The 12,152-nt window shown below is 36.9% G+C and overlaps 1 protein-coding gene, 1 long non-coding RNA gene and 1 pseudogene across 2 annotated transcripts; 2 read left to right on the top strand and 1 right to left on the bottom strand.

Annotated features, from left to right (window-relative positions):
* Positions 1 to 16: 16 nt before the first annotated feature.
* Positions 17 to 3,894, top strand: LOC123192791 (terpene synthase 10-like). The gene is made up of 7 exons (XM_044605457.1): positions 17 to 274; positions 360 to 612; positions 1,771 to 2,155; positions 2,319 to 2,537; positions 2,613 to 2,751; positions 3,127 to 3,375; positions 3,483 to 3,894. The coding sequence occupies exons 1-7, from the start codon at positions 44 to 46 to the stop codon at positions 3,795 to 3,797; spliced, it is 1,791 nt and encodes a 596-aa protein (XP_044461392.1). The 5' UTR covers positions 17 to 43; the 3' UTR covers positions 3,798 to 3,894.
* A 316-nt stretch (positions 3,895 to 4,210) lies between these two features.
* On the top strand, positions 4,211 to 7,052 carry LOC123192808 (annotated as a pseudogene).
* Positions 7,053 to 10,063: 3,011 nt separating this feature from the next.
* Positions 10,064 to 11,499, bottom strand: LOC123193730. Its single transcript, XR_006497126.1, has 3 exons — positions 11,252 to 11,499; positions 11,077 to 11,154; positions 10,064 to 10,910 (listed from the first exon to the last, which is right to left on the bottom strand). It is a non-coding gene; the product is annotated as an uncharacterized LOC123193730 (long non-coding RNA).
* Positions 11,500 to 12,152: the final 653 nt, after the last annotated feature.

Genomic DNA, 12,152 nt, shown 5'->3' with positions numbered 1-12,152 from the left:
GAGTTCAATCCAAAGCATTTAAAAAACTGAAACCTTCTAAATAATGGCTCATTGTTATCAGCTCGCTTTAATGAGTCCTGCATCCACTTTCACCAGAATGCCTCTAAGAAGCTGCAGAGTAGTTGGAAGATCCAGGAGCAATGCCGTGGTTCCAGGCAGAGTCAAGTGCAGCGGTGCCGCCAAACTCTCAGATGAACCCATTGTCAGGCGATCAGCCAATTACCAACCTACCATTTGGGGCTATGATTTTGTTCAATCATTGAAGAGCCATGTGGTTGGTAGCGTATAATTATAAAACTACAGTAGTAATTTTAGAGTTCTACTATGGCCTGTAATTATAGTTTGTGCATATCGTGCAGGGAAAACCATCTGAGGAACGGGCTGACAAGCTGAAGGAAGAAGTGAGGCTGGTGCTTGATAGTGCGGTGGATTCTGTACAGCAACTGGAGCTCATTGATGACTTGCAAAGACTTGGATTATCTTATCAATTTAAAGATGAGATAAAGCGAATTCTTGATAGGGTATACGAGACCAAGCGAAAACAAGATGGTTTATACGCGGCAGCTCTTGAGTTTAGACTCCTAAGACAACATTACTATGATGTTCCTGCAGGTAATTCAAAGCCCATAAAGGAAATAAAGTCGGAGAGGGGAATGCCTATTTGAATAGTTAATTATTGTGAGAACGGTTAAGTATCCCACGTTAGAATTTAAGTTGGGTGTGGGTATATAAAATATGAAGAAAAGTTTTATCCCTTGACACCAACCGGACCCTAATGGATATATAAAGTGTAAGCAAAAATCTCGTTCCAATATTAGTATATAGGGATGGCAACGGGAAGGGGCAGAGAGGGGATATCAATCCCCGTCCCCGTCCCCATCCCCGTAGGGGATATCAATCTCCGTCCCCACTACAGGGATGAAAATGATTTTCTATCCTTTCCCCACAAAGAAAAATCCACCCCTATCCCCTCCCCATCTTCTCTTCATCCCCGCGAGGAAAAATCCCTTCTCTATACCCTCAAAAAAAAAAATTTTTTTTTTACCTTCTAAACACAATATAAATATATTAAATAAAATTAAAATTAATTCATTATTTCAAATATCACAAATATAATATATTAACTACTTTAATATATACAAAAAAAACCTAAATAAATTTGAAAAATATAAATAATTTAAAACTATAAAAAATATGTTAGTATTTTAAATAAATATATTAATATAAAGGGATAGAGATAGGGGCGAGGAGGGGACACATGTATCCCCATTCTCGGCCCGTCCCCGATTGCGGAGATTTTTTTCATCCTCTTCCTCGTTTCTATCAGGGAATTTCCTCCTCGTTAGGGTCGGGACCCCTAAAATCGGGTCCAAATTGTCATCCCTATTGGTATATGTGGTTCCTTGTAAAATCTCATCCAATTTGAGACCTGGTATCGCCTAAGGTCTTATAAAGGATGAGACTTGTGAATTTTGGTAAAATCTCATCTTATCATCTGGACTTGAATTAGCCCATCTTGTCGTTTGGGACTTTTGAAGTTTGGTAAAATCACATCGTGTCATTTGGAACTTGGAGGTTGTTGGGTTTGTTGTAAAGTGTGAAACTAATGATAAATTGGGTAGATATTTTGTGGTAGAGATCCAATAGCCCTAGTCAAACTCTAACGATAACTTTATTCTAGCATCTACAGTTTGAGCTTGTATTACGTGCAATAATATTGATTTTGTTGGATGTTCTAACTAAGACTGAAATCGTGACTTGGTTCTGCAGACGTTTTCAATAATTTCAGTGATGAGAAGGGAAACTTCAATTCATGTGGCAATGATGATTGCAAAGGAATTTTATCTTTGTATGAAGCTGCATTTCTATTGAAAGAGGAAGAGAGTAAAATCTTCCATTATTTCAGAAATTTTGCGGCCACATACCTGAAGGAGTATATCAAGGACAAGGGAGGTGAAGATGAATATGTTTCCTCATTAGTGAAGCATGCACTAGAGCTTCCACTGCATTGGAGGATGCCAAGGATAGAGGCTAGGTGGTTTGTTGATGTATATGAGACAAGACATGACTGCAACCCCATCTTGCTTGAGCTTGCTAAACTCCATTTCAATATACTGCAGGCAACGCACCAACAAGAACTTAAAGATGTGTCAAGGTAAGTGGCTAAAGTGCTTATATATGCCGATTTGAGACCTAAATATGTAGCAACAAAGTGTAAACCAGGATGTTGCAATATTTATTTTCTCCCCCCCCCCCCCCCCCCCCCCCCCCCCCCCCATTTCTTACAATGATATAACTATGTTTCTTGTCCCATAAAGCTGGTGGAGGAATACAGGTATTGGAGAGAAGCTAAATTTTGCACGAGACAGGCTGCTGGTGAGTTTCTTTTGGAATTTGGGGCTAACATCCGAGGCTCAATTTGGATACTTCAGAAGGATGATGACGAAGGTGAATGCTCTGATAACAATAATTGACGATGTTTATGACGTTTATGGTACAATGGACGAGCTTGAGCTCTTCACAGATGCCATTGAAAGGTTAGTGGTTCATATTTAGCCCAACAGCTTGATATTGCAGACATGAATTTCATTTAAATTTGCTCTGTAATTTAGATGGGATGCCAATTCAATGGAGCAGCTTCCAGAGTATATGAAGATTGTATATCTTGCTCTCTTCAATTCCGTAAACGACATGGCTTCTCATGCTCTCAAAGTGCATGGGGTTGACATTATTCCCTACCTTAAGAAAACGGTAATTCAACCCATTCTGACAAAGCTCTGTGATATTATATGTATAAGCATCCCACCTAATTTGGGAATGATACAAGAAAGATCGGATACATAGCGTGCAAACTCTAAGTTGTCAAGTCACATTATGGGTTTTGGGATAGGGTTGAATCTGAACTAAACTGACTCAATCTCAAAACGTAGATTGATTCAGTTTAAATCAATTTGAATTCATTTATAACAAACTCGAGATAGAGAGAATTCAATCCATGAGTCGAGCAATAACTCGATTCGGTTTGAACTTGGTTCACGGTTTAATTCGAATCATATTTAACAATTCAATCCATGATCTGATTTCGATGTTATTCAGCATAATTAATGTTACTCCAAATTGATTCAGTGGGCAGATTTATGTAAAAGCTTTTTATTGGAGGCAAAATGGCATCATGACGGACACATCCCAACCCTTGCAGAATACATGAACAATGCATGGATTTCCATTTCAGGTCCTGTGCTTCTAGTGCATGCTTATTTCCTCGCTACAGATCCAATCACAGAGGAGACCATAGAATGCTTGGAAGAATATAGCAATATAATCCGTTGGTCATCAATGATTCTAAGACTTGCAGACGATTTAGGAACAGCATCGGTGAGCTGAGCAACTCCGCAACCTCTGCAATTGATTTTAAGCAAACACAGTGGTTTCCAGTTTATATGATAAATTGTAATTTTCTTTTCATGTTGCTTATGATTCAGGACGAAATGGAAAAAGGAGATGTGGCTAAATCTATACAATGTTACATGCATGAAACTGGAGCGTCCGAGGAGGATGGCCGGGAACACATAGGAGAAATGGTTGCTGCGACATGGCTGAAGATGAACAGAGATCGGCTTGAAAATCCTCACTTGTCGACAACTTTCATTGACATTGCAATGAATCTGGGCAGAATGGCTCAGTGCATCTACCAGCATGGAGATGGGCACGGGATTGAAGTTGGTCAGACCAGAGATAATGTATTATCTCTACTAGTAAATCCTATTCAGGTTCAATCTGTTGACAGCAGTGGATGACGCTAAATGACACAGAGAATGTAAAACCAATAAAACTATATTGAAAATCAATAAAACTAAGTGTATAAATGAGCATAAATTTATACACAAAAAATAATTTAGTATCGTATAATTTTATAATTTTAAATTAAAAATAAAATAATATTAATCACATATACAATTACTTTTGTATAAATTTATGTTTATTGTTTAGACACAAAATATTACTAATATAAAATGCCCTATCAAGCTTGAAAGTTCTTATTTGGGATTGATTAGTTCTTTGATTGGCGAACCCGATCCGAATCTCTTCTCATTTTTCTGTTACCTGTACCCCGTCTTCCTCTAAACCAACAAAATCTGATGATTTGACTTCCAAATGCATCCCAACCGTCAACATCACCGTTTCGTCATTTCTTTTTTACATTTCTCTTTTAAGTTTCTGAGACAGAATTTTGCCAGTTTGGTAAAGAAATTGTAAAATTAATATTCTAAGATGAACCCCAACTGTAAGGGGGTGTTTCTGACATTATTCAACTAATTTTGCTAATATTAGAAGTGTCCATAACATTTACCCAACTCTCGATTTCCAATCCAAACGGCATGTCGTTTTACTCGGCACGGCGGAGAAAAGAATTACGAGAAAGAAGATTTAGCAGCAGCAGGAACAGAACTTATCAATCAATTTCAATCCCGAATTGTCCAAATCAATTAAAGCTTCAATAACCAAATTGGGGTCATTAATGACTGAAGAACAAGAGAGAAAGAAGAGGGTTGTGGTTGAATCGCTGGGATGGCTTACGGAATCATCAATCATGCCCAAGAAACAACGCTCAATCGAAGGAGTGGGTCCATCTTCTATCTTAGAACTCAAACCCCAGCTCTATAAATCCCAGGAAGAATCCAAAAAATCCAAAGAATTGATCGGTCCTGATGTTAAGTTCCACCGCGCCAAGAAGAAGATTAACTCACGTGATTCCTTCTCCTCCAAGAACTCCGGCGTCGAAGCCCGCGCTCTCGAGTACCTTCCTTTTCCGTTTCTGGGTTTTCATTGAAGTGCTTAGATTAGCTCAATTTCAGGCTTCAAAATATTACCTCTTGTGCTTACACGTGGAACTTGGGATGCATAATACTGTACTAATGTTTGTTTCATTGTGTATAAATGAGAGACAAGCTCGAGTTGAAAGCGGTGAAGGATGGGTCGGCAAGCTTGCGGCACTGGAGAGGAAGGCTGAGTTATATGAAAAACTGGTGGAGGGAGAATTAGCGGATAAGGAGGATAAGGAAAATAAGGAGAAGTATTGTGTGGACTTTTTTCGTATGGGTATGGAACAGGAAACAGGGCAGCCTCCTCAAGCTGATGATGTTTCCGTCACCGTAGCAGCACAAGCAGAAGCAACTGAGAACGATGCTGCTTCTATGCTTTTTGACACAAAATTTGTAGCACCGGGTAGAACAACTGGAACAATGGATAAAAATGAACAAAAACAATTTGTGAGGTAATAATTTTGATTTTTTTTTTTTTTGGTTATTGTTTTGGTATTATGCTTATTATTATTTGGTTGAGATAAGGTTTTCGGTGTTGAGTAACTTACCTATACAAACTACCATGACTATAGAGTGGATCCGATCTGAGTTGACTCAGTTTGAACAAGTCAATCTTGAGTTGGAGTTTCAGCTCAACAGTTAAGCTCAAGATAGATTCATTTGTCATCATGTGACATTGTTCATCTTGCTGATAATACCATACACTCCTCCAATGATGCTGTTTATCCTATCAACAACTTTGGTGACACAATGTGCTAGGTCCAAGGTTTATACTGTATGAAGAACCAGAGAGCGGCAGTTTGGGAAGAACATTTGGCAAGAAACAGATTAGAGAAGAGGAGACAGATGGCAAGCAGCAGCCTGAAGTAGGAGAGACAGAAGAAACAGACCAGCATGCACACAAAGGGGACATTGCAGCGGTACAGCATAAGCAGGGGACCATCCATATTTGCATGGCTGATGAGGCGGCAGCTGAGCATTGGCGTGACATTAATGCAAAAGAGAGAATGATATAGAGCTCGACGTGAGAAGCAAGAGAGAAGAGTGGATTTTGAAAGAAAAGTGGTAGATGGGAGAGTTCCAGCCTCTCAAAAGCTGGAGGGATTTGGCTTGAATGATTTGAGTCGTTTTGTTGATTGTATTTGCTGTTTTGAGTGTTATTCCAGTTGTCGGTTACTACATTTTGGCCACTTTGATTGTTTCCCTGTTACATGTAAAAGAGCTTAGATGTTTTCAGTAAGATATCGGTTGTAATTGTGTATGGATTTTCAATTAATGTGGGCACACGTAACCTAATCAATATGTTATTAATAATAGAAACTAGAGATTATACCCATGGTAGAGCCTTTTAAGCTATATTAGATGAGTTATGTACAAGAACAATGGAATGTCAGTAGAGTCAGCAAGAGATGAGAATGAGAAATTCTTAATTGCTGAAGGGATTGCAGTTTGAAAGTGGGTAATGATGAAAGGAATACAAAAGAAGATGTCTTGTCTAGTGAAAATTGTGATGGAGAACAAGAAATATAGGGGAAGTAGAAAAAACAGAGTGATGATAAAATGATAAAATTGGCAGAGTACTCTTGGAAGGGAATCTTGCTTTGCATTGTCTGGAGAAAGATTAGACTTTACCTATTTTTGCTAAGACAAACAGAAAGTACACTAAGATCTAATGTCATGCCATAAAGAAGAATGGCACCATTTAAGAAGAATAGTGGCTGCCAATATATGGTTGTTGTTTGTTAACAGAAATCATTTACTATGATGTATTGTCTATATTCTGTATGTCATTCTATCAAGAAGCTTTCCAGATTTATGGTTTTTCCTTCTTTGCAGGGAAGTTCATGAAGAAGTAAACCGAGCAAAGGAAAAGGCATCTGAGCTCAAATTGCGCAGGCAAGAGCAAGCAGAAGCTCGCCATGAGAAAATAAGACAGGCCTATCTTCGGAAATTGCTGGAGAAACAAAAGGCTGCATCCAATACAAAACAGAAATAACTACAACAATTTTCTTGGAGTGGGATCAGCCACATCGAAAATATTATAGTTTCTTACCCTGATTTCTTGGAGTGTATCGATTTTTGCCAAACTCTTGAATCTTTGCTTTGTGTACTCCCATTTTTCACTAGTGTACATTACGCTAATTTCTTATATGAATTGGATTATTCAGGTTGGACATGTCAATTACGAAGATCTCTTGCAGATATAATGAACTAGATATATGTTTGAAAGTGATTAGCTTCCTCATGGGCGTTGTAAAGCAAGATTGGCTTCCTCCTATTTTTTATTTATCTTTCTATTAACAGCTTGAAAATAAGAGCCAGAAACTGTGTGATCCAAAGGCAAAATAATTGATAAGAAAGTTTGAGCAGAATTTTTGGTAAAGATTGTGGTAATCTAAAGTTCTTTAAAGAACACAAGCAATAATCCAACACCAGGAACTGCCGGATGTTTGTTTTGGAGGCAAGCTGTTGAAATTACAGTGGAATTTCCAAGTGCCAACTCGACACAAATGATTCCAGTGTCTCGTTGGTTACAAAAATACGTGAGTTTGATAAGTGATTTCCCTTGTATGTTATTGCTATGCTTCAATTATGCTTTACTTTCTGACTGCTCGCCACATTGATGATATAATGTCCATATTGTGTGGACTAAGAGTGGATTCAAACCAAACTGAAATCGAACAATGACTAGTTTAAGCTAATGATGAATTGTTGGACGAGTTAATAGAAAGTTGTCACATAGAAAGAATATGAGTTGTCAGAGATGAAGAAGAAGAGGAATCATCTCAGAAGATAGATTTGTTTGCCGATAGAAAAGTTATTTGAGAAAATGAAAAGTCATAAGAGAAGATGGATTTACCAACAACTCGATCCATTTGAATTAGCTTGACTCAAACTCGTTCAAGTCAAAGACCAAGTTGACTCAAAACTATGTCTTCATATGATCAGCGCCAAAATCATCAAGTGATACTCTAACATGGTTCCATTGCTTAAAAAGCAAGCTTTGAATAAACTAATGTTAATGAACGACTACATCTCTATTTCAAGTTACCCACTACCACAAACATGGGAAGTACCAGCATTATTACCAGGTAACATTACACAAACTAAACCAAAACCAACATTATAATGACATGCTATAACCTTAATTAATATTGGGTATTAGCTAGAAATTAGGGTTTGCATGGTTATATGCCATTACAGAGTTTAATCTATAGGCTGGTCCAGAGTATAGTGAGGTGACTAAATAAAATTATACTGACAGCACACCACCTTCAACTGATTTTGTTCATGGTTAAACCAACACAACATGGTTGGCAGAATCTTAATTATATACACAAATAGTCCCTACAAAACCGTTTCCACTATCCATTTAACTCACAAAGTCTAAACAGCCTGCAAATTTCCACCAAGTCAGTTGCCCAGTTGTTCTTAGCACTTAAAAGAGCATGGCTTCCTTCACCATCTACATAATGGTTCTTCTGGCTTTTGCTACTTTTGGGGCTAATGCCCAAGATGTTGGGGCAGTTGCACCATCTCCAATGGAAAGCGGTGGACTAGCGCTGAGTGTTCCAGCTCTATTGGCAGCCATAGCTTCTCTTCTTGCTTGGTTCTTTTAAATATTTTATTTGTTGTTTTCGGTTACGTGGTGAATGTTTATGGGTTGCTCAGACTCTTTAGTTGCCCAAATGGGGGGTTGTTTACTTCAGCTTTGAAGAGTGTAAAAGTTCATTCTTCTTTTAAGTGATCAATTTTTCATTACTAAATATGAACTTCAACTTACATTTCTTCTGTCTTTTAATAGCAATTGTGGGGTGTTACTAGTTTTAATGTAATCACTAGAAAAACAATACACCTTTTATTGAGCTTACTTAATAACCTTTTAGATAATTTATTTTTATAACAATTTTTTATTTGTGATAATAAAAAATTATCTAAACTAATCGTTAAGAGATATTCTCTTTCACATAGATAATTGAAACTAATAGTCAAATGACCGTTACTTTCTAAATATCCCCAAATTGTGGGGAAACAAGTTGTTACAAGAGAAACTTTTGATAGACAGAGAATTAATTAACAAGAGCATTTACAGGAATCAGTCTATCCATCCAAACAATGCCATTTCATAAATTTAAAACTACAAACCTTGCATTTTTCGATCGGAGTTGCTCTTCTCTCACATCATGATATCATATGCACCATTCCATCAGCTATCATCACTCTGTTGTCATCTTGCAGTTTCTGAACAATTACAAAGATTACAAGCTTCGCCTCCAATAGGAATGATATCTCTGCACTTGTATAAAGAGCATCTGATATACTGTTCACAATTCCCTCTAATTCTGAAATGGTTATCATGTCCAAGTGATTTGCTCTCATATGTTTACCAAATTTGGAATAAAATGGTTCAGTTCTGAAAGTGTGGAAGAGAAAATTTAAAATGATAGCATAGTTAACTTCATAATCAAATGATAAATGGGGGTAAATAAATAAGATTATAGTTCCTGCTAGCACAGAGACCTTTGAGGGGAGATATATATTGAGCGCCCAATCACCTGAAGGAGCTTCATCTATGTCCATGCCATCCATTGTCGGGCTAATAAAGAAAAAAATGGAAAGGCTACAATAAAAGGATTTAAGGAAAAATGTGCACAAATAAACCTTAATTATCAAGAAGCATTCCAAACTTACATTCTAAAGGAATTGGACAGCATTATCCTAAGACAACATGACCAAGTAAAACAGAGATCAATTTTTGGCCTAGCCTTCAGCAGTTTTTGCCACTTCCAAATACTCAACTTCTATATATAAATCAAGCAGACCAAAAATACTACCATTCAACTTGGCAATGGCCTCTATAATGTACTAACCCTTGGCATAAGTTAGACTACTGATTTTGTACTTTCTCCTTTAAATATCCTTACAGTTACCAATAATGTGAAGAGTCAAAGATGCAGCCTGTGATAGGCACTATTGTAAGCAAACTTTCATTCTAAAGGAATGTATGCAAAGACCAAGATAGTGATGCTCCTGCTATGCAATTGAAATTAGCCAAAAAAGAATTAGGGTTATTGAGCTCACCGTTCATTATGAGTGGGACCGTTGTCTCTGATAAAAATATGAATGAATTGAAATAAATAAATATAATATATATATATATATATATATATATATATATATATATATATATATAAGGCATGAATGCTAATTAATGGCTAAAATTATGGTTGGAATCATATTGATTGACTGTTAGAGTCATGTTGATTGATTGTTGAAATCATTCTAATACCCCCCTCAAACTGAAGGTGGTAGAGTAGGGACCAACTTAAGTTTGGAATAAGAGATAAGAGTAGGGGCTCAATCATGCGAGAGACGAGAGCAAGTGTTCGATCGTACTAGAGACGAGAGCAGGGGCTCGATCATGTGAGAGATGAGAGCGGGGGTTCGATTGTGCGAGAAAGAGAGCAAAGGCTTAATCATGCGAGAGATTAGGGCAAAGGGCTCAATCATGCAAGTTACAGTGATAGAATACTATGCACAGCAAAATAAATAAAAAAACTAGAAACTTCAAGAAAATTTAAAAAAAAAAAATCTAAAAGCTCATATATGAGGGCTAAATGTGGGTTTTACGTTGCATATTGGCCACTCCCATCTTTGATAGGACAAGAACTCAAGTGGTGGCTCTGATACCGCAATAAAATATAAATAAATTGATTTTTTTGTTTATTATTTCATAACTAAAAGTTTGTACAAGCAGGTGTTTATATATAAGAATGAAGACATATGTAAAGTATTAATGCTAATTAATGGCTAAAATTATGGTTGTAATCATGTTGATTGATTGTTAGAATCATGCTAATTAATAGTTGAAACCATGTTGTATGATTATTGGAATCATGTTGATTGACTGCCAGAATCATGCTAACAGTCTCGTCTGTCATTTCCTCCGTGGTGCTGCTCTGCTCTTTGATTTCCATCCAATTCCCTCTGCCTTTCTTTTTCACATTCCTCCATCTCGGTCAATTCTTTGTGATATATTGCGAAATCTATAACTTTTAAGGCAGCTTCAACATCACACTTTGAAACCTGTCATGACATGCATCAAAGAAAATAACAACGGTTATGTACAGAGGTAATGAAAAGGAATGTCCTCTGCCAAGATACAAAGAGTGAACAAATCCCATTATATATCATCACATCAATGAGAAAGAATAACAAAGACTGACATAAAATTAAGTACCTTCCTGCTCACCTTCAATTTAGCATGAGCAGTTGAGAGACGTATTATGGTTTCTAAGGTTCTTGCTGTAATTGGAAGAGTTCCACCAGTCTGAGAAAAACAGGCATCACATAAAATGATTTAGAGAATTACATTGTTATAATATGTCTAAGACAGTGTGCTATCTAGTCATAGAAACTAAATTAACCTTTGCGTTTGAAGTCCCATTCCTGAGCTCTGAATATGCAGTTGCAATGTGTTCGGATGCCTATGGATAAACAAGAAAAAGAATGAGTGGTGGACAATCAGATTACACTAAGGTTGGTTCAAAGAAAGCTTCAAGGACAAGGACTACTTTGGATTTGGAAATCCCCAAAAAAAATGTATTGATTATCGTAAATTGACAGAAGAAGATTTATCAAAAATGCTCTTTTCAAGATTGACAACCCCGTTGTTTCTGAATTATGTAATGCCTATAATAATTTGGAACCACTGATATATATATATATATATATATATATATATATATATATGGCCAAAATATTATTCCCACCCAAGATATATTGTTTTTTCAGTTCCACCCCTTATTTTTAAAAATCTTAAACACCTATTTATAGGTAGTTAAAGTTAACGATTTTAAAGATAAAATCATTAATTCATCTGTAATATTAAAAATAAACTAAAATTCAATCGTCTTTTCCCCTCCCCCCCCCCCCAAACCTTTAAAACCAAAAGTTTCTCCCTATGACAAATTTTTAAAAAATGACATTTCCCCCCTAGGATTTAATTTCCAAATCTCCGAAGTCATCGTTGGCGACAAAGATCTCCCAACCCCTCCTTTAGCTCTAGCTATCAAGCTTCTCTCATTTGGAAGCTTAGACGACATCAATGGATGTCAGAAAAATCTCCTAGCTTTGTACGAGAGATGTCGTCTTTCTGCTAAGTTTAGGACTGCAAGTCAGAGGGAGAGATGGTGAGGGAGCAACCACCAAAGAAAGAGAAAGGAAATGCCACCGAAGCAGCACCAAAGATGCTGTCGGATAATTTAAAAAAAAACTAGGAGGAAATTGCTGTTTTTCAAAACTTGGCCTAAAGGGGGAGATTGTTAT

The sequence above is a fragment of the Mangifera indica genome, chromosome 12 (assembly GCF_011075055.1).
Source record: "Mangifera indica cultivar Alphonso chromosome 12, CATAS_Mindica_2.1, whole genome shotgun sequence".
NCBI classification, from domain to species: Eukaryota; Viridiplantae; Streptophyta; class Magnoliopsida; order Sapindales; family Anacardiaceae; genus Mangifera; species Mangifera indica.
This window is presented reverse-complemented; position numbering and strand designations above follow the sequence as displayed.

Bases quoted from the DNA above. Each gene is read 5' to 3' on its own strand.
- LOC123192791 (XM_044605457.1), top strand. From the start codon at position 44: ATGGCTCATTGTTATCAGCTCGCTTTAATGAGTCCTGCATCCACTTTC. The intron at 275-359 runs GTTGGTAGCGTA...CATATCGTGCAG, and splicing joins AATCATTGAAGAGCCATGTG to GGAAAACCATCTGAGGAACG. The intron at 2,156-2,318 runs GTAAGTGGCTAA...TGTCCCATAAAG, and splicing joins GAACTTAAAGATGTGTCAAG to CTGGTGGAGGAATACAGGTA.